The sequence below is a fragment of the Amblyomma americanum genome, chromosome 7 (genome assembly GCF_052857255.1).
Source record: "Amblyomma americanum isolate KBUSLIRL-KWMA chromosome 7, ASM5285725v1, whole genome shotgun sequence".
Classification (NCBI taxonomy): Eukaryota; Metazoa; Arthropoda; class Arachnida; order Ixodida; family Ixodidae; genus Amblyomma; species Amblyomma americanum.
In genome coordinates this window covers 44,504,707-44,528,081 of record NC_135503.1, presented here as the reverse complement: position 1 = coordinate 44,528,081, position 23,375 = coordinate 44,504,707, and the positions used below count along the sequence as shown (strand labels likewise).

Genomic DNA, 23,375 nt, shown 5'->3' with positions numbered 1-23,375 from the left:
GAACCTCATGTAATCGAGGCAGTGGAGTTGCCATTTTTGCAAAGGGAAGCAATGCTCTTCAGGTACTATGCACTGTTAATATGAGCAATACTGTTATAGAAGCTTTATTTATTAAATTGGAGTGTGGCCTAACAGTTGGTTCCGTATACCGTCCTCCCGACTCTCTGGTAGCAAGATTCTTGATCAATTTGTGATTTTGTGATGGTGTTATCCACACTGATAAGCAAACCAACCAGTCGTGTTATAATCGTAGGTGACTTTAATATAGATTTAACAACTGGTGCTGCTGAGTACCTTTCACTTCTAGAATCTTTTAATGCACGAAATCTTAAAACAGAATCAACTTGCACTATGCACTACCAACACTATGCACTACCAACATAACCAGAACTATCTGGGCTGGGGTCAATTTCGAGCCAATTGCTAATCACATGCAAATTTTTGTTATAGTCAAAACCTACCTGGACGACAACATAAACCAAAACTGCTAGAACAGCCACGAGAGTTAATCATTCCCTACTGCGTAGAAATCTACAGCTCACAGACTTTCACAATGAATATGACGATGATGTCAATGTAGAATACAGCAAATTCATCAGTTCTCTTCAAACGGCAGTTGTCAGCAGCTCGTGCAGCACTCCGTGAAATAGATACCATTCGCCTATTTGCCCATGGATGACAAGCGAAATCTTTAGTGTACTGAGGCAAAAAGAGGGTTGGCATCAAAAATGGAAGCATCATAAGAATAACATATATTACCTAAATGAATACAAGCATTTCCGAAATTTTTTTGTCTCCCTCATGAGGAAAAGAAAAACAATACTCTTCCTCTCTCATTAACCGCCTCAACAGAAATAGATGAAAAACGTGGACGGTTGTAAATGAAGCTATTGGACTTCGTTCAGAACAGCGCACATTGCCTCCTAACGTGGATCGGCAAGTGGCTGATGCTTTTAACAGCTATTTCATTAATGTAGGACCACAACCGGCAGCGCAACTTCCACAAGCTACCAACCCTTTGCAGTTCGTAAATTCTATTGAGAATAGTTTTGTAGTGGATGACACTAAAAACAAACACAGCAGCTGGGCTTGACAGAATACCTGCTAGGTTATTTAAAGATAACATTGATATATTAGGCATTCATCTTTTGCATCTTTTCAATCATTCATTAATATGCGAATCTTATCGTGACAAACTGAAGAAAGCTAAAGTAGAACCTATATTCAAGGTGACCGTTGCAGTCCATGTAGTTACAGGTCTATATCTATTTTGCACTTAACACAATCTTTGCAAAAGTCGTCTCTTCGCATATTAATAAATTTATATCTAGGTACAATCTTCTGTGCCCTAACCAGCATGGCTTCAGAAATAACAGATCAACATAATCTGCAGTTCTTGGCTTAGCACAAGCCCTCAATACAGCTCTTCATGAAAATAATATTGCCATAATCGTATACTTAGACATCAAAAAAGCCTTTGATACTATCAACCATGCACTGCTACTTGATAAGCTGTACAGATACGGTTTCAGAGGTCAAATGCATAAGTTGCTCAAAAGTTACTTGTCAGACGGCAAGCAACTGAAGATGCTAAATGATTTCCCATAGTGTCCCACAGGGCTCAGTCCTCTGACCGATCTTATTCACCCTTTACATTAATGATTTTCCTTCTGTGTTAAAGCAATCGAAAGCTTTCATGTATGCCGATGACACGGTCCTAGTCATTGTTGGGCGCTCTATAAGAGAAATCACAGCTAGCATTAAGGGGGGAAGAGGGTCTTAGAAATAAATTTATGTTACTGAAGCCACGAGTATAAAATCTTCAGGGAACATACTATTTCATGCTGATTCCAAATATGTAACTTAATTTTATGTCCAACAAGTCCTTGTGCACTTATGCAATATGCTATGTAACTTTATGCCGAGAGTTTGAAAGAAATTCTGCTGCAGGGAACTTGTTAGATTGCATGCCATTGGTTTCTCTTGAAATCAAGCTATGCAATAAAGGTAGAATTATCACCCTGCCTGTTGTAGAAGGTGAGTTATAGGATTTTGAAATCATCACAAACACAAGTTTTTCTTCCCGTTTGTGAAGTGGCAAATTCAAAACCCTGTAACTCAACTTCTATGATAGGCAAAATAATAATTTTAACCTTATTGTCTCGATGTCAAGACAAGCCAATGGCATATGCTCTAGCAAGTTTCCTGCAGCCAAATTTATTGAAAGCTCTCGGCAAATAGTTACATAACCTTATTATATAAATGCACAAGGACTTGTTTTACATAAAATTGAATCACATATTTAGAATCAGCACGCAAAAATACATGTTTCTTGAAGATTTCGTTATTGTGCCTTCATTAACAAAATTTTTTTTTCTAAGACCAGCTTCCCCCCTTAATGCAGAACTGACGAACGTTACTACAAGGTTCATTGCTAATCAACTAACTTTGAACCTTACCAAAACAAAATATAGCATCTTTTGCTCGAGAAACAAGGTAATAAATCTTGATGAATTGGGTATTTTTCAAAGTGGTAGAAGACTAGAACATGTTCACTGCTATAAATAACTGAATGTTTATTGTGATTCAGAAATGCATTGGAAAACTCAAATTACACAAAAATGGCAAGATGCTGTTTGTTTAGAGTGCGAGAATTTTTTATTTTGAGATTTTACGCATGCTTTATTTTTCGTTTGTACACAGCGATCTAAACTACTGTACAGAGGCATGGGGAGGTACCATCAGCGTCAAATGAAACGCGAACAAAGAACTCAAGCGCTAGCAGAAAGAAACAAAAATAATTGCGGCTGGAGAGGAAAAACAGGCGTGTCATATTAACACTTACAAAGAGCGGTCTTTTCGTCCGCGATGCGAATCGCAGCCGTTCTTGTATGCTGCTTTGCTTGTGCAACATCTTCCAGTTTTGCAGGTCACGTTGAAATTCTCTTGTTCGCGTTTCATTTGACGCTGATAGTACCTATCCGACATACCTTGTGCCCCTTGTGTGTCTACAGAAGCCACACATTACGGACTCTGGCATACTCCACTCATTCACAGCATACTGCTCTCTTCTCGCTAGCTCATGTTCTACCACTTGAACACTCATACAAGTTAAAGATTTCTAAAATAATTCATACTATTATACAAATGAATGAACCATTCTCACTAAATATATTTACATTACCACAAAGAAATACTAGGGCAGCAACAAGCCACAGCTTTAACTTACCTGCATGCCACAAATTATATGAAAAAAGGTTACTTGCTGATCTCAAGAGGTTTATGCACAACAACTAATGAAGGCTCCTTGTTTTTACTGAGGTCGGGTTGGTAACTTTAAAGGTGCTCTTACATGTACTGCCATGTACATACTTTTCTCGTTATTGATGTGTGTACTTATTTTTTTTTTCTCCTTGAAGTGATATCCCTGACCTTAGTTCTGTATTGTACTGTTACATTGTTTAGTTTCTTGAGTGTATTTTGTTGAGTAATTCTGCTGTGTCAGCCGTACACTGAACCTACTTTTTATTGGACCCGCCACTAGCCTTTAGCTGTGGGTCCAAGAAGTTGTTTTTTATTTCATAACCTATATAAATAAAGATAATAAAGGTAAAAAAGATCATTTATAATAAGCTAAAAAAATTCAGTTCATCATGAAGCAATTTTATTTTGCTGCACGTCCCCCCTTAAGCAAAACCATAGTACGTATTAGGCAGCTTTAAATTACACTAAAAATACAACGGGCCAACCAAAATTTTGAAATATGTTTGAATTTACCGGAAGTACGAATTATCACTGTTTCAAATATTGCGAGCATAATGCATGATGTCCCGCTATCTGCACATTGCTGGTACAAGAAATTCCAACTGTTTATTAATAATGTCATTGAAGGCTCGCCTGGAGCCAAAAAAGTTTGTGCAACCTTAATCACCTCCACAATTTCCTTAGTGAGGCAATGACTGTGCCTGCACAAAACTGATGGATCGGTTAAAACTTCATTTATATCCACACTTGTTACTGTGCACAGCCATGTAGCCATTTGATTGTCAGCACACATTGCAATCATGTGCCCATAAACTACTACTGACATCTTCCAGTTTTCACCAATGTTATGCTTTTGGCATGAAAAGGTATTTAGTAAATAATGCCTTCGTAGTGCTGATACATCTGGCACTGCCTTGCACAACTGGGCAAGGTAGTTTGCGCAGTGAAACCAGCTTCTTAGGCTGAGACATCTACGTGGACATTAGTGCAGAGGTCAATCTTGTTCAGATTATGTGAAAATTGATGAATGTAAGATATTATTCATTCCTTCAGTTATTTTCCTTTTCCACAGATTTTTCATCAGCAACTGAATACGTCTCACATTTACGTTTCTGGTGACTGCTGTGAACAACAAAGCGCGAACTTTTGGAAAATGCTGCCTCAAGACACGCATCTTGCCTACAGCGTTTGCAAAACATTGACACAGCTATGCTCCTTTCGAGAAGTTTGGAATGTTCAGAGTAGTAAGGTATGATCAGCCTGTTAGACCTTGGCTCAAGGTCAACAAGCGTGACCTGACTTGAACCTTAGCCTTTATGTCTTGTCCCCGTGTTGTGGTCCTTGCTACGTTGTGCATGATGTCACCAATTAGTGGTGGAACTGCATTACTACAGTGAAGGGAGGTGAGTATGCTTAGAGAATGAGTGTAAATTATACTGTTCTCTATGTTCTCATTTATAATTTTTATATATTTTTATTATTTTGAACCACAGCACTTCCGACATAGTGTTCAGATTTTGAACCATCAGTATAAAATGCTGTGTATTCTCCGTATTTTTCGTTTAGTGCTGAATATTCTTGTAATAAGTGTTCATGCAGTGTTTGTTTTTCCTGGAACTGTGTTAATATGAAGTCCCACACACAGGGCAGGCGGTACCAAGGCAGGAGTGGATCAGGTTTGCGGACAATATTAGGCAATGCATCCATTACTTCTAGTTCTTGGCATTTCTCTTCAAAGCGGACAAGAAGTGGTCTGACTGCCTGAGGTTTGTTGGTAAACAGTGTTCGAGATGGGCACTTTGTAACTATTGGGTAACAGATGTGTTTTGGCAGGGAATGAATTTTTAGAATGCTTGAGCATGTGAGCATGGTTCGTCTGTCTGCAAGTGGTGGTTCACTGGTTGCTACATAGACTGTTTATGGGCGACGTTCTGTAAGCCTCAGTTGAAAGACGCAGACCAAAATTGTGTACGGGGTCCAGTCATTTCAAGTATGACGGCCCTGCTAAACCATACACTATACAACTGCAGTCTAAACAGGAGCGTACTACAAAGCGATAAATTTGTATAAGGCATACCCGATCAGAACCTCAGTGTTTGCATGAAAGGACTTTCAGTACGTTCAAAGATTGGGATGCTTTCTTTTTCAGTGTGTTTATGCAAGGCAGAAAAGTGAGTTTTTTGTCAAAAGTTATGCCTAGAAATTTGTGTTCATTTTTTGCACGTAGTTCGGTTTCGTTTAGGTGTTGTGTGGGATCTGTCTGTAAGCCTCAATTCTCGTATATAATATGACCTACACTGCATCTCTTCTAGTCCGCCTTTTGCTGATGATTGCGTTATTTACCATCCCATATATAACCCTACTGAAAATTTAGCTCTTCAAAACGATCTGGCAAAAGTCGAGGAATGGTGTCGAAACTGGCTAATGGCTCTCAATGTTAACACAACAACACTACCTGCCTTCCACAGACGTCAGTGCTATATGTCTCACAACTACTTAAAGAAAAGGTCCGCTGTCTCTGAAGTCTCCTATTTGAAATAAATAAGTGTTCACATTTCTAGCGATCTCAAATGGTTTTCTCACATTATGAACATTACTAATGATGCTAACCACACTCTTGGCTTCCTTCGACGTAACCTAGCTCATGCACCTTTTCACGTAAAACAATTAGCATACATAACCCTTGTGAGGCCCAAACTAGAGTACGCATGCACATTATGGGACCCGCATCACCATACTCTATCGCTACCATAGAATCAATTCAAAATCATGCTGCCTTATCTTCTCTGCTTATTCCCGCAACACTAGCATCACTAATCAAAAAGTTAAAGCTGGTCTTCCAAGCCTACAAGCGTGCCGGAAAATATCTAGACTCTGCTTGATTCAAAAATTCTATTATGTGTTATCACCTAGGACTGCAGTTATCAGCAGGACCTCCAGCCGTATCACCCACATCATGGCCATTTATTCGTGACATGCTTGAACAGCGATCCATGTCAACTGCTTTTTTGTAAGGACTGCCACAGATAAACAATCTTCCGGAAGACTTCATCCTTCACTCTAACCCCAGCCACTTCAAAACTGCCATCTAACGACTTTTCTGTCAACCATGTCTAGCCCGCCCCTCATGTAAAACCCCAACCCCATGGGGTCTTTGAGGTACTGGAAATAAACAAATGTGTTAGGGCAATGGCACTGCATCTCAGATACAACGAACAAAAGTGACCGCATATCTTGGTTAAAGTGAACAAGGAGGTGCTGTGAACTCGACCCCGGAGTCGAAAAACCCCGTTTCTTGCAGGAGCAGAGAGTGACGAGTGCCTTCAAACCTCCGTGACACGTTCTTCTACTTTCTAAGGAAAGAACGCCACCCAACCAAAACACGAAAAAATAACATGTGATGTATGGAATGCCGATAAAATGTTTTGCCAGAAGCGGGCGTCAATTAACGCATGCCTTGAAAAGCGGCGCCTAGAGCTTGTGAAAAGTGCAGTAAGCTTCGTGTTCCGCCCTTTTATGTACAAGCATAGACAAAAGCAACTGGCCGTGTTGTCATCGAGAGGTCTCGCAAGGCACAGTGCGTTGGAAACTACATTCTCATGTGTTGCAGGCACGAAAGAAAGGCCAGGACAATGTGAGACTCTTTTTTCTTTTTTTTAGACGAACCTGCCACTAGGCGTAAACTTAGAAGGAGTATGGGGATGAGAGGTAACTTGTTCGCAGAGTGGCTTCGCAAAAATAGGAAAGTACTGTTCGTGCTCGATAACTATGTGGTGCAACACGTGCTATCTTCTCCGACTGCGGCAACACTGCTGGCTGTAGTGACTATTGTGAATTAATGCGATAAGCCAGACCTACCTCTTGACATCGACATAATTACGTGCTCGAGGTGTCCTATCAGCGCCGTGTCGCCAGTGTGTATGGATTGCAAATGACTGAGCATGTGCCGATATCCCAGTTCAGGTGATTCAGTTCCCTGCCATGGAACAAGTTCGCACTGATGGAAATGACTGTGGAGTGCATTGAGAATTGCTTCCGTAAGGCAGAGTTTTTGATCCCAGGAATGACCGTCAATGCGCAGCTAGCATGACCTGATGTCATCTGATGTCGTTGGCGCAGATGATGACACCAACATTGGAGAGCCATACACTGACAAGTATTAGTACAGTCAGACCCACTTATAACGATACTGGTTTTTAACAATATATTGGTTACAACAATGAAAAGCTGCTGCACCGTCCACTTTTGTATGTTTTCTATGGCAAAATAACCCGCTTACTACAATGCCCCCATGCCACATTATTGGTTACAACAATGAAGTCCGCATCGCCAGCCTCGCACCTCACTCCCGCTGCCCTTCCACCCCTGTGAACACAAATGGGCTGTGCCCATAGCTCTACGCCGCGCCACCCACCGAAACACGAATGGACCTTGCCAACGCGCCGACAGCACTGATCTGCTCGCTTGCCCTTCATTCTGCACAGTTCTGCCAACGGATTTAATCGTTTGTGGTAAGAAAGTGTGTGATTTGGTTAAGAAGTACGCACTATCACAACCGACGGTGTCGACGTTCATATGAACCGCTCCGCTGAGAAGTTGAACAAAGAAAAGTACTCGCTTGACAGTGGGCGCAAACGCGTTCGACAAGGTGCCTATAAAGAGGTGGAGGAGGCCCTCTATGAGTGGTTTCTTGGTGCCCATGCGCAGAACTTGCCTATCAATGGGTTGATTCTAGCCACAAAGGCGAAGCAGTTTACCCTGCTGATTAACAATGTGTACTTCCAGCCAGGTGGCGGCTAGATACAGCGCTTCAAAGAGAGGCGATGGAGAAGGATATCTGCAAGCTTTGCATGAGGCAAGCAAGGCTGATGGACATGGGGTTTTTTCGTGCAAGCCAGTGAGAAGTACGTTGAGAGATGCTTGTGGCGATTTCACCCCAGCGTTTCTTCGGGCATTCTCAAACTGAGAGGCAGCCGTGGCAACCTTCTCATATTTTTACAAGGCCCCTTTCGGGGCCCCCAAAACGATGCCTCGGCGGAGCTCGCATGTCACTTGCCGTCCGTGGCCCCTCTTTGCAGTTTTTATGCTTTTTTCCGTGCAACCCGTTTATAACAATTATCGGTTATAACAATGGAATTTTCATGGCACTTGAATATTGTTATAAGTGGACTTGACTGTTCCACTTGACTGTATGTGAAGTATGGGCGCTCTCCAATCACCAGGAATCAGAAGAAGACTATGATGGGGAGGTCAACCAGCCACCAGCTGCCATGGAGGCGTCCACTGCTATTAGTTACATCGCGTCCCTAAAGCAGCTTGTGGGCAGCAACGCTATTGGCGAGAGGTATGTCACTGCTCTGGAGAGCTTGAAAAGCGCTGTAATGGAGTCTAGATTGAATAAACAGACGCGCATCACCGAATTAAACCCTCAAACTTTGTATTTTTGGCTGTAACATGGAAAGTCAACTTACTAAAAACCTCTGATAAAACAAACACAATACACGTGACCGCCAGGTTCATTATAAGTCAGTTTGACTGTATTCCTAATCTTCTTTCTCGTTTTCTCGAGTCTAACTTTCTGCCATTCAATCTTACATAAGCGATCCTTACTCTATCCCTGTACATGCTCTTGATTTGAAACTTTGTGTACTTATTTCTTATGCAGTTTATGACCGATTTTTCGGACTCTCTAGGGACCACGAAAACGACCGAAAAATCAGGCAGTCCAGAAAATCAAATTTTACTGAAAAAATTACGAACTTATTACCAATATACCGGAGGAAGGGGTCACTTGTATTGCACACCTTATAAAGCTCCTCATGACTAAATTTCGCCGCATGACATGTGCACAGACGACGGGCGGCGACCACTTTCACAAGCTCGGCCTGGCTGTGCTGCCCTCGGCATGTCACTGATGAATGCACGGTTGGGACAAAGCCTAAACTGGAAAGCAAACACGCAGCTGCAGGAACTGCGCTGCGACTGCAATACGATGGGCCCAAAACGAGAATGTGAAGATGGCGAAACAATAAGAACCGAGAAACAGCCGAAGCAAGCGCTCCGTCGGCATTGGCCTCGTCATTAGGCCTAGCGACTAGAGCCAAAATCGGCATCGTATCCACGATATGCACTCTGCAGTGGTTTGCATATAATGAGAGGCGTCTTGCCTGTCATCGAAACGCCAGTTGTTTACGGTTTTATGATAGAAAAGTTAATTTTGCAGTGCGTTCTGCCGCAGGTATGCTGACCTCGCTTTGAAATGCACCACCATTTCCTCCCGCACTCACCGTCTCCGTGAAGCCATACGCCTCCCACGCACCTCGCTGCTACCTCTTTTTGTATTCGAGACGAAAGACTCGGCACAGATGAGTTCCGTTTACTCTGACTACTGTTCAAGTTCATGTGGCGGAAGACATTTAAGAACAGTACGAATTTGAAACTACGCGGGCGCAATGTGGCGATTTGCGTAGAATTTCAGCGTCGCAAGTTAAGAGGCTCCCTTTAAGCTTGAATTTCATTTTGTTTGATCAAGTTTTCAATCTCTCCTGCAGTTATAAATTAATGAGGTTCCACTGTACAGATTATATGGCGGCTTCGGTATTGGCGGCGAGTGCGAACGAGGTCCGGAAAATCAAGCAATCAGTTGCGGTGCGTCCGAAATTTCAGGCGCTGTTGTACATTGGAACTATGGGCCATGTCGCGGTGCCGCGAAAAAGTCCGAATAATCGAGCATGTTCGAAAAATCAGGCGTCCGAATTTTCGGTCTCTGACTGTATATCTAGCTGTGCAATGAACCACAATAAATAAAATTGTGCAATTTGTGTTCTTACTGCTACATTTTTTTTTATCAAAAGATGCCTACACAAAAATCTTTTTTTTGGTCATTCCACTATCACACAGCGACAATTGATCGTAGTATCAATTATTTTGGTTCAGTGCACAGCTGCAGTCTATGTGTATTAGAGCAAAAGCAATTTGACTTGAAATGAACTAAATTGAAGTTATGAATGCTGGCGTCAGATATTTATTAAGCCCATTTTTTTAAATATTTTTTTTTCATCTGTATTAACATTTTCATTAGGACAAAACAACGCCCTTTATATGACACACAACTAATTTTCTGCTTTTATCGGCTATTACAAAATTTTTCCAGAACGTGGCCTTTTCCAGAAACTGAGTGTACATTGCGCAGTAATCCCCCTTTGTTCCCTTAACAGACCTGATCGCAGTTAGCAGACAGTGACTCCATATCTGTGCAGCAGGGACAGACACCACCCCGTATCTCTATGCCGTTGCAAGGCAGTGTTTATGGCCTTATTCATGATGGAAGATGCGGCCGAGCACCCAAGAACATGTGGATTTCTGGCAATGCATCGCCGACGCACAGCTAGCCAGAACTGATGTGACCTGACAATGCTGACATCACCAAGCCGTATTTAGAAGAAGCCTATGTAAGCGAAGTAGTTACACCTGAAATAACGAAACTGAGATAAGTCTGCGACTTTTCTTTACATGCAGATGTAGATTAAATCACCTAGAAAATGGTCGCACTAAACCCCCCCGTCATATAAGCGGAGAAGCGTTTCACGATTTTGCTGATTGTGCAACTGTGGCAGCAGCCCCCTCCACCTCTGCCGCGGTTCGCACAACGCCGCTACAAATAGGGCGGGGGGGGGGGGGGGACTACATGAGAATGTGTGCGGTCATGCTGCCATCACTAGACAGGCTGTGGAGGCACCTGCCTCTCTACGCATGCCCTTGCTCTTGATCTTCCCGGCCACAGGAAACGGGCTCTCCACCTCATGTCGCCGGTGCTGGATCACACACGTGGCGACAATGGGTGCACACTGCTTGTTCGGTGTCTTTGTTGCTATGTCCTATTGTTTCTCGCTGCTTTTGAGCAAGGACATGTAGTGCCACATGGTGTGACACTGTAAAAACAAAAGCTGTAGAGACTGCCGAGTTTGCCACCCAGTGGCACTGACAGTGTCAGAGTGTGTCATGCTGTGTCAGGTGTGGTCGCCTGTTACCCAATCATAGATGTTTCTCTCATGTCAGTTCATGTTTCATGACAACCTTCATGTGGTTCGGGCAAATTTCCAGCAACGCAGCTCTAGCTAATAGATAGTTGACACAGTAAGTTCATTATATCAAGATCAACCGCCGCAGCCCCTTTGCTACATGCAGTTCGCAAATGCATGCACTTCAATGGGGACAGCATTGTACAACCGAGAAACTTCGCAATAATGACTACCACAATCAGTTATATCGCATCCCTAAAACACACTCTTGCAAGGGTCGTAGCGAAGAGCATATGACAACACTGAAAAGCTTGAAAAGGGCTGCGATTGGGCATAATTTAAGAAACAGACGCGCATAATGGACTTAAGAAATAAACGTTACTTCTGCCTGACAGCATTTTCGGCTGTAATATGGGAAGTCCACTTGCTACAAAGCTCGGATACAACTAAGGTTTGGACGTTTCAGTTTTTATTTTCTGAAAATTCGGTGTATTCTTTTCAGTTTTTATTCCAGAACGAAAGTTAAGGTCTTCTTCGAAAAATATTTTGGACGAATGAAATACTGATTTTTCGGTGATTTGATGTTGTAATCCCGTGTGGTCAAAGGTCACTTAGTCTATCCCAGTGTTTTTATCGCCGCGAACCATTTATTTACGAGTAATTAACGTGCAAGTGGTAGTAATTTGGAGCTGAGCTTGTAGAAGAAACTGCTATAGTCATTAAAAAAGTAACTAGAGTTAAACGAGATATTCAGCAGAAAAAGACGCAAGTGAAAGTTTACTTCCCAGAATTAGGTTGACATGTTATCGTCGGGTTGTCGCTGAGTTGAATGCGAGGGCATGGCATCATATGGTCTGCATGCTGATGGCAGCAATGGAATTGCCACTCAATCCTCGCGATAGCCAAAATATACTTTTTATGTGACGCCCGTGAATATTTTCATGTCAGTGTCCTACATGCAGCTGTTAAACCTACTTATTTGACTAGCTGCTCTAAGCAGGCGATGATAGTGAACAAAAATTGCTTAGCTAGCAGGCTGCAAGGAGGTGGTGCTTTCTGGTCTGCAGAGGTGCGTAAGATAGCGGAGCAATATATCTCAGAACTGTCATCGCATCATACCCTTGGTTTCCGTACTTTATTTTCAACTCTGACTGTAACTTGCATTAAAAAGCAAGCTAGACATGCCCAAAAGCCCCTCTGTTGTCGCTGGCGCTTTTATAAGTAAAACCAAATCTTGAAGTGCGCCGCTGCCTTATTTCTCTATCCGCATATGGCTTTTCTGGTTCCGATTTCCGTCTTGCGCCAGAAGTCGGCGGTCATTTTGTATCTGCTCGCATGGACATCGGACCCCGTCAAGTCGTTATCCGCCGCACAGGTTAATTACGGTCGCGCACCTCGTTTTGTCGAAACGTTATCTACCGAATACAAGTCTATGATGCAAGCAGATAATTTGAGAGCGTCGGTGTTATCAACGAGGTGCGAAGGCGCACCACAGCACCAACAAGTAGCAGCTCCGTTCCCTGTCCCTCGGTGTCGGTCAACTTCGTGGCTGAAACGCTCAGAAATTAAGACGCTTTCCACACTGTGTAATTATCACATGCGGACACGAATCACTAGTGCGATATGCTTCTTTTTCCGACACTGTTTGAAAAAAATAGCACTCAAACAGCAATACGGCGATGGATGAAAACAGCAGCGATGCAACGCAGCCATAGACTCGCCCCAAGAACCGAGATACAAAATGGCAGCACTTCCATTAAAGACCAGAAGTCTGAAAGCTATGTGAGGAGTAAGAGCCGTGGGGAAGGGAGGTTGGCGCTACTTAGCATGGTCGGCAGAAAACGTCATGAAGGGGCTTTAGCCGTGCCTTGCATGCCAAGAATACTGACGCTTTCCGGTTAAAACCAAATTTCGAAAACTGAACTGGCATACCTTTTTTTGGGAAAAATTCACCTAAAACTGGTATGTGCGTTAGAATCGAGTAAAAAAAATTGAACTATGCCAGCAGCACCCTATTGTCAACAGCATCACAAAATGGTGGCTTGTTATTTTCTGCAGACATGTCTGCATTTCCTGCGCATAGACATTATCGATACTGCCTAGCTAGCCTACTCATGTTGTGGATAGCGATAGGCCTCCCGAGCATCTCTAGTAAGCCGTTAGAAAGGCGCTGACCTGGACTTGGGCCAACCTGGAAATGACGGTTGCAAAGACGCGCCGAGTTTTCCAAGACACAGGATGAAAAAAAAAAAAGACCATCTTGTTGCAGAGGCTTTCTAAGCAGACATTGGCGCGCAGCAGGGCAGCCCTGCGCCGAGCGCACAACCATCACCAAAGCACCCGTCCAGGATGCGCAGCCGTCACAGCGTCTCGACGCTCTGCCGAGTTTGCCAACGAAAGAGAAATGCACCATAATGTTATCGGAGCGCAGCACCTTGGCATGCGGCCAGTGTCTGCACTGCGAAAGCTGACGAGGGCGCGAAGGAACGAGCTAAGCTAATGTGACTGAGATTGCTTCGGCACAACAGAGGAGTTGCAATGAAAGTTGGTTGTTCCAAGTAAAAAGATTCGTTTTTTTTTTATTGTAGCGCGGAAAATCTGGTGTGCGTTACGATCGAAGTTATTGCACATTTTCTTTCCGACCTTGAATAACGGGTGTGCAGTACAACCAAGGGGGCAATAAAATAAAGTGAATATAGTACATTTATCTCTTTTTTTTTTAGTTTAAACTGAAAAGTCCAACCCTTAGATACAACAAACGCAATCCGCACAACCTTCAGGTTCATTATAAGTGGGCCCATATGTATTCATTATTTAAGGCATATGTCTAGCGTCTAACATAACTGCGAAACTTTAACATTAGAGAGTGAAAGCAAAAACAGTTTCCTTGATTACAAGAAATTTTCTTGGCATGTCTTTTTATGAGAAGTCTCTGTATACGACATCAGCTACACGTGCAATGGAGTGAATCAACTGCTCAGACAGCAACGTAAACGTACTGCAGCCAAACTATTTGGCGGAGCAGCACATTACGGATGCTCCATCCTTCATTGCCAAGAAAAGTTGTTGCTGGTTGCAGAACCAGACTAGGCACACAAGAAGCCGCTGCAAGAAACAAAGGAGTGCCAACTTTGCATTTGGTTTGCGAGCATTATTTGCTGCCCAGCACTGTGAAACTAAGAGGAGGTGTACACAGCGACAATGTTTACCTGCTGGATGGCTGCTAAAGAGAGAAAGAAAAACTAGTACAACAATATCAGTGAACTCACCAGATTTCGTCGGCTTCCCAACATCCATAGCAAGCCGTAGCAGCTGAAACAAGACAAAAATGCGGTGACCAGCTTTGACAAGGTGACACAGACTCCACTACAAAATGCCTCATTTGATCACTGACCTCCTCATACACGAGGTACACCTCTATAGATTTCCTTCAAGCTCACCTTGAAGGGACCATGAAAACTAGTCTTGTCTTCTCAGGCATGCCCCCCCGCCCCAAATATATGCGAGCTTGCCGGGTATGTTCGAATGTCTGTTACAGTCGAGCCCACATATAACGGCCCCACTTAAGAGGAACTTTCGCTTATAACGAACAAGACCTGCACGACCATCAAAATATACATTATTTCAATGGCACAAAATCACACCAGTAATGAAAGTTATTAAGCCCTGCTGATCGGTTACAGCGAACGGATGGCGTAAGCCCGGTGCCGCGATGCGAGATAACGTGCCTCCGACCCCGTTGTGCGCTCGGCGCACGGCTTGTTTTCCAGAGCCTCATCGCAGGCGAACTGCACGCCCTGTTGGCCCCGTTTCATGCCGCTCTCAAGCGAGCTACCCTTTCCTCACCGACGCGCCTTCCAAGATCGCCCTCCCGCCCCTCCTCTAAACTCCGCTCCCCTCTTCTCTCTGTCTTGCAAATCCGTGCACGGCCTCCGCAATCAACCGCGCCGCCTGGGCTTATCTTGAAAGTCACGCTCCGTGAAATAAGCCTGCCGTGGTAGCCAAGATGTGGCTGCACTGATGCTCACGGACGCCCCTCATTGGTCTCTCCGCTGGCGCTGAGCATCTGTATGTCTTTAGGTTGATTGCCGCTTGTCCACATTGCAGTTGCAAGTCTACCCTGCCGCGCGCTTTTGTCACTCTTGTTGTGGTGCCGACGTTTCGTTGGCTTCGTTCAAATTTCGGGCACTGGTTGTAATTCGCGACGGCGGATGGGAACACCGTGCCCATTTCCATTGTATTCAGCGGTAGAGATGATGAAACCGGCCTGGGCGGAGGTGGCGGCCACTTGCGTGCAGAACTGCTTCCACAAGACCAGCTTTGTTGACACCGTGTCTGATGCCCAGCCTGATGCTTCGGAAGATGACCAGCCCGGCGGCGATTTTTGGCAGCACATCATCGACTCCGGCATGGGGGGTCATGACATTGCTTGGAGTGATTCTATTTCTCTCGATGACGACACCGACACAGCGGAACTGTGTACGGACGAAAGCATCGTTTCTGAAGTGCGGGATGAGAGTGATGCGGAGGAATCGGATGAGGCTGAAAATTTGGAGCCAGCACCCATAGGCGCGCCTGCAGCAATGGGCTACACAGAGAGCCTCAGACACCTTGACTGTGCCAAGGGCTTCGGCAAAGAGCACGCTTCTGCTTTAAATAAACTGGAAACTTCACTCATCAGATCTGCGCTGCAAACACAGACGCCCATCACAAAATTTCTCGCAAAGAAAAATTTTTTTAAATTTTGTGTTTTGACAAGCAACTGTCTTTAAAGCTGTGGTCCACTTACTACGAACTTCGGGATGTAACGAACGGACGCCACGTGACGCTCATGTTCGTTATAAGCGGGCTGAACTGTACTTGAAAATGAAATGACCTTATGCTTGAAAGAGCATTCATCGCATCATGCATGAAGAGAGCCAGAGTGACACAAGCTCATGTCATACCAGCTGAAAACAGCAAGAGTTTAGCTTTTTTTTGTCATCTCTTTTCATGTAGTTTTTTCCATCTTTCCCTCTGGCTCCAAGCACTCTGAAGGTGCATAGCTGGGTCCAAAATCCCAATTTCATTCTTTTTCTCCCTCACTCTCTCTATTATCTTGCTCCTTTTATCACACGCCTGTTACCAAGTCTACAAGCAGGTGCACCAGGAGTCTTTCAGTCCACACACAGCACCAAGAGCTGGCCATGCCAGAGACCTCTATGTTATGAAGGCACAGAGATGATGTGCCCCATCACACATCTTATGGGTAAGCGCAATTATAATTTTGGATGCGGTACCACTCACTACTTTATTTCATGGGTCTCATTTGCACTCAAGCACTGACAAATGGTCCAGATACAACTTTGAACATTAATAACTGAAGCAACAAGAGTCGGAAAAATCCACATTATAAATGGTACCGCACTACAACCAAAACGTAACATTTCTATGCATTTGAGCATTAATTATTGTCAGTCCACCTTTTGAGTTCATCTGACTCTGTAACCGACTACACAGCAGTGCAAGTACAGGCAATTAGTTTATTTCACCTTTTTAGAGTATCACAGTGAATAAAAGAACATTATTTTTGCCTATCATAGCAACTTGACTGCACTGCTCAAGACTTTGTCTTCAACAGCACCCAGATTTTTCCGCTCACAGAAGAGCCGCAATTCATATCGCGAAATTCGTATCAACCGTGTTCTTATCACCGAGATTCTACTGTAAATAAATAAATAAGCGAATGGCAACATGCCACTCAGTGCCAGTTAGGAGTTTCAGAAAACAGCTTGCAGTATTGGCGCAGACGAAAGGATAACCTGTTTGCAAGCAAGCCAAGTAAAATGTCCTTTCGTGGACATCGTGCAGGGCACCCACAACTTGAGGATGCACTTGCACACTTTGTGCTACAGCTTCATGCGCACTTACTACCTGTGACTCTGCATTTAATTCGCTGCAAAGCTCTAGAGCTTGCGTGTGAAGCCAGACTACACTGGGAAAAGTTCTGCGCACCGAAGTCATGGGTGCGCCGATTCATGAGGCGCAGAGGATTATCCCTCCGCCGGCACACATCAATATGCCAGAAGCTGCCAGAGGAGTTTGCTGATACGCCTGTCAGCTTCTCGCGGTTTGTAATTCGGTTTTGAGAGGAGCACGACTACATGCCGAGACAAATCACAAACACCGACGAGACCCCAGTGCAGTTTGACATGCCTTTGTCTACCACAATCAGCGAACGCTGCACCAAAGAGGTGAAACTTCTGTCGACAGGAAGTGAGAATTCGCGCTTCACTGACATGCTTGTAGGCACAGCTGATGGCACAGCAGTCACCTTTGTGATTTTCAATCAGAAGACCATGCCAAAGGAAGCTTTCCAGTCAGGTGTTCTTGTGCACGTTAATGAAAAACGGGTACATGGATGAGGCAATGACTGAATTGGTCCGTGTGATGTGGAATCAATGGCCCCGTGCACTGTTGCATCATCGGAGCATACTGGTTCTGAACGCATTTTATGGTCACCTGAACGAAGCAGTAAAGCATGTGCTTAGTATAGCTAGGACGGACCTCATCGTCATTCCTGATGGAATGAGCGACTCAACGGCGTATTCGACAAGCCCTTTAAGGACTGAGTGCGGCAGAAGTACAATAAGTGGATGTCCGGCGGTAACTCGAAGAAGCCGACGGGCCACCTGCAAAGGCTTGAGACCATCTGCAGCTGGCTGTTGTTGGCCTGGCGTTCTTTGCCAGATGCCATGGTCCAGAATGCACTCAAGAAGTGCTGCATGCTTGATGGAACTGAGGACGATGCGCTGTGGGATGCGGCGAGCGACAAAGAGTCATCTTCAGGCAACGCTGCTGAAAGTTCGGAGTGAGATTGTAGCTCCGGTGATGTATAGACGCAGCCGATGTTGTAAATAAATGCGTTTCGTCAATTTTTGGTTGTTTTCTTTTTTTTACACTTCAAGGTAAGGGGGTCGACCTATATTCCCACTCGACCTACATGCAGTTTACACGGTACATCATACACTTTACCAGTTCATTAATGTGATAAGCCAGTTTGTTGCAGCAATAAACACTTCTGAATAACACCTTTTCTAACTTACAAGTCCTGGCATAACTCTGACTTAAAAAAGCAATTGCAGTACCACTGTGTTCAGTTGCTCAGTCATGGCAGAAGTAGCTCCATCAAAAAGACACAATTTAGAGTCTCGGAAACATCTTCAATGTCCCCGAAGTTTCTGCAGACCTCTATTTAAGAACTGCTGTTCCAGAGAAATGAGATCATGCCTTGATAAATAAGAACAGCAAAATTTTTGTAAAGCACACTGCTCACTCACCTCTATGGGCAATGAACGGGCCTGGGCATTGGAGCCATCTTGTTTAAATACTGTTGGCAGGCCATCTGCAAGCAAGGAAGAGAAAGTGATAAGAAGGCGACAGTAAAAGCTTTTTTAAACATGCCAAATACTAAACTGATCACAAATGCATTTGGTTTAGCCAATGAACAACACATTCATGCAACGAAAGTAGGTTACCGTGGAGCATTCAGCAGCATGTAATGCTCTTACTTTCAACATTGATGTTCTATGGCCCCAAGGAGACCTAATGTGAAGATTCACACAACAGTGCCTGTTGCAACTGGGGGCCCCACGTGGAGGAATGCACATCTTGCAAATTCCTTTCCTTTGTTAAATATTTTTTCTTTGTGAAATGCAAGCAACAGAGAAAAAAGTATAAACGAGTGAGGTTTGAAACCTGCTTTTGCAATGCAGCACTTTTCTGACACAGCATGAAATTCAATGCTTAATTTATCTGGTGGCATAAAGTGGAGTTCACACTCTCTTTGTAACATTTAGCACTCTTTAAACTGATAGGTGACATCACCTCGAATCTTCATGTGCTTACAATGATAGCAAGTTGGGAGAAGAATCTACTGAAAGGGACTCTGTATCTCAGGCCAGCAAAGTTGCAAGACCAGTCTTGCTCGGCCATGTTGGTTTAGCTTTAAGCATTGGCAGCTAGCCAAGCCAGCACAAAAGAAAACCATGAATTGCTCGCGTTTTCACACTTAAGCTGTACTGATTGCAAGTGAGATGCACCTGCATACTTAGTAATATGCGAATGCCTCCAAACAAATATTTCAAAGATTTATTAGTGGGCTGGCATCAGCAGCACAGCTGATAAAGACTGATACTGGATCTACACTGGGCAACTCACAAGCTGGTGCCGCAAGCAGCCAGCCCAGTGCAAAATTGCAGCTGCTGCACTGCCCACAAGATGGCATGAAGAATGTTTCAGTGCCAGTCCATAATTAATACCCCTGTCACACGGGACGTTGAATGTCATTCGCAGCGAATGACATTACGTTTGAATGGCGTTTTTTTCGCTGCTACACGGGCACAGTCAATGACATTCACAGCTAACGACATTCGCCCATTGAATGAGTTTCCCGAACTCATGCACGCGCGACCTGTGTAATCTCGACGACAGCGGCTTGGCGAAAAATTACAAAACTGATTAGCGAGAACAAAACGTATTCAAAGAAAACTTTATTTTAATTGCTGCAATGAACTTTTGAATCATTTTTGACGTAAAATAAGGTATTTGAAGCTATTTGCGCAACTACACTCTTGTTCCCAGTTGCCGCCAGTTACTGTAGAGACGGCCGCGTTTGTTTACAAGCCGTCCGCCATCTTGCCTGAGTAGCGTGGTCGTCACTCCATTTGCCTTCAGTGCTCGCAATGGAAAACAACTCTGCAGCTTCGCCAGCCCAGCAGAAGGCGTGTTGGACTGACGACGAAACGTCAAGAATTCGGGAGGAAGTGCGGGCGGCATGTACGGGAGGGATCGTGAGCGGCTTTGAGCCTGTCTTGCTTTGGATATTTCAGTGCATTGCTTGTTGACTATTGCTGCCGCAAGGCATTGCAAAAAATTTTTAAAGAGTGTATTAATGTGTAACAGTGTGATACTAGCAATAAACATAAAATATGTGTATGAAAAACATGATTTGTAACGTTCTGCTGTCGTAGCAGTTAGCCGATGGACATCGCCATCATTTGCAAATGCCATTTTGTGTACCCGTGTAGAACGGGAACGCCAGCAGGCAATGACATTCGTTGTGAATGTCATTCGCTGCGAATGACATTAAACGTCCCGTGTGACAGGGGTATAACTTTTTCATACTTGTTTTCCATACATATGTAGGTTCTTGCTGCAATCCGTGCTTCACAAAATTTTCAGTATTATATGTAGCTCACAGAAATGAAAGGCAACAATGTAGGCATATTGTTTGTAATACCTATCATACTGGGAGATTACCCCTTTATAAGGTGGGAGCTGTATAAATGTTTCACACGCATACAAATGGTATAATAGCACTCAAAAAGACATCACCTTTAAGCCATTTCGACCATTGCTTTTGTAGAAAGAAGGGCTACGTAGCTGCACCAATGAACTCGTAAAAGTACCTCAAAAGTTGTATGCATCCGCACCTCAGGACGTAAAAGACAACTTTCTCTAGAACTGAAAATTGCTTCGAGTACTATGAGGCAGTTGACTGATGAAAAGGGCTGAAACCATTAACAAGTTTTAAAATTTTTCTTTTTCCCCACCAGGAGACCTATTAGAGAAAGACAAAAACGTGTTGAATGGTTTATTTGATAGTTAGGTCGCATATTCAGCGCGTAAAAATATGCTACATAGGAGCAGTTTTCTGTTTGCCGGCACCTGAGGCAAGCAGGACATGTGTATCCTAATGCCCTACAAAGTGTTAATGTCATTCGAAGCAAATGAGATTTGGTACATGGAATGTCTCTTGCACTTTTTCAGTGTCACACGGCAAACAATGTAATTTGCGGATGACAGCAATGACAACTGGAGGGTAAAACTACAAGTAAAAAAGTGTATGCGCAAAGTGTTTGAAACTGTGACGCAATGTCGTAAAATATCTGAGGTTTCCTAATATTTACTAAAAAGAAAAAAATTTATCTTACAGCACAGTGACACCAGTACCTATACCTTGCATTCTGAGACAAAACTTGAGTAAAGTAAGAATCCCATAAGTGAAAACGAACAACATGGTGGAGGACCATGGCAACAAGTCTGTTTGGGAGCAGCATTCATGATCTGGAGGTGTTTGCTTAAGAGCCAGGTACGTTGGGAATGTCAAATATTGAGTGAGCGTGACAACTGTGTCCACACTGCACCATCTTGCATGACAGTGCCAGTGCACTAGTGGGATCAAGAGTAGCAGCTTTCTCTGAAAACCAGCACTAGACAACCCTTTGCTAAGCTGCTTTAAATGTTGTAAAGTGAAAGAAATAACATTTCTTTCTCTGATGTGCAGTATCCTTTTTTCGCCTCTGACCTAGAGTGTACAGTAAATAATTGGCTCATGATCAATAGTAAGAGTTTAAACACTCAGCATGCTTTCAAAAGGCCATGCTTCTATTATTATTGCACAATGTTTCAATCAGACATTGCAATAATCAAAATATTATCTTTATGACAAAGTTGGCCGCATTTTGTTAGAAAAACTGTTTTTAAAGCAAGATGGGAAAGGGTAATAGCCTAGTGATAAATGCATTCATAGCGAACACAAGGGATAGTGATGAAGCCCCAGCATAATTCTAATGAATTCAGCGCCCGGTGCCTCAACACAAAGCTCCCTGATGCTATCTGCTCTGGAGCCACATCACCTGCCAGATATTTTCTGCATGACCTGTGGGTGCATGTCTGCTCTTATGCAGAATCTCCTAGGCTCTTAGAAAAGTATGCAGAATCTCCTAGGCTCTTAGAAAATCGGAGAAAGACTTGGAGGGTTGAGCAAAAAAAAAAGAGTTCTACCAGCCAACCGGACAGGCCCTATATTACAGCATATATCAACAGATGGCGCCACTACGCTTCACTTGATACTTTTATACATATATATTTTTATGAATGTTGAGGCAATAAAGTGACGCGATTGCAGATAAAACAAAACGGTCTTCAGAGTGGAGCAATTTTCAGAAAAATAAATCATAAAACAGCAATCTTTCCCCTTTATTCTGTACAGTGGGATTCTCTTAAGCCCCCTAACGGACACTTTTTTTTTTTTTTAGAAAATGGTACCAAACCGATCATTTAGTACCTATACTGCCAGCTGTCGGAAAACCAAAAAAATTCTTTGGAAGAGCCCCAGTCAACTTAAACCAAACCCAGAGTGCCGGAAAATACAAGAAAAACTGGACTCGCCACGAGCCAGAAATGACAGTTGGCTTATGACTAGCCTGGCATGTCCAAGTCTGTTAGGGAGTTAAGGCCAGGTATGCTGAAAAAAAAAGTGACCCAGTATATAAAATGACAGTTATTCTAAACTGGCACATTCAACTGCTCATTATGACGTGCACAACCTTTTGAAAGTTCTAATAGAGACACATCATACCCGATTGTTTTCTTAAAATCAACGGATTCAACTTTGCATCCCCTCTTAAACAGAAGCTGCACTGGCCATGAAGATCTAATGGCATGGAAAGAAAGCTCTCCTACTTCGATATGAACCTCAAATAGCACAGCTCACCTGTTCGCACAGTGTGACCCAGAGCCTGGATTCGTGCCACTTCCTGGATAAAGCTGTACACATCTTCAGGCAGGTTTCGGCCCAGCTCGTCCCGTGCCTGCGTCTGTGGCTGCAGTGGAGCCTGAGTCTGGATAGCCTGCCCACTGGGCAGGGTGTAGGCAGGAACACGGGTGCCGTCCCGGAAAGAGACACGCACATTTTGGCGTGCCTCCTTCGCACGCATGAAGGCCTCCAAGCAGGGCACTGAGCACAGGATCCCCTTCGGCCCAGCACTTGCCACCTGCACTGGCTGGAAACCATAAACACTAGCTTCATTAGCACAGCTTCTGCACATAAGAAGTCAGCGGTATCAGCTTGTAATTGAAAGCTCAGTCACCTCAACTGCAAGTTCATAATGCAACTGTACTATAAGCAAAAAGTAAAAAAAAATCAATAAGGTCATGCTTGTTATGTAGTATCCGGAACAATAACAAATTACAACCCCCAGTCGAAGAGCATTACCAGTACTGGATCCATATTTCGTGCTTGACAATGATGTTTTGTCAACATGC

The 23,375-nt window shown here is 43.7% G+C and overlaps 1 protein-coding gene across 2 annotated transcripts in view; it reads right to left on the bottom strand.

Annotated features, from left to right (window-relative positions):
• LOC144098992 (uncharacterized) overlaps positions 1 to 23,375 on the bottom strand; it is a 39,492-nt gene that overhangs the window by 12,893 nt on the left and 3,224 nt on the right. The window contains exons 3-5 of one of the 2 annotated variants that reach the window (XR_013307281.1): positions 20,441 to 23,113; positions 18,605 to 19,587; positions 14,555 to 14,597 (exon numbers count right to left, since the gene is read on the bottom strand). Coding sequence is in view for 1 of the 2 variants with exons in the window: in XM_077631983.1 (XP_077488109.1) it covers positions 14,555 to 14,597; positions 18,605 to 18,669; positions 22,825 to 23,113 (397 nt within the window). In the remaining variant the exon portion in view is untranslated. The remainder of the gene's footprint in view (positions 1 to 14,554; positions 14,598 to 18,604; positions 19,588 to 20,440; positions 23,114 to 23,375) is intronic. The other variant, XM_077631983.1, reaches the window with a different exon arrangement.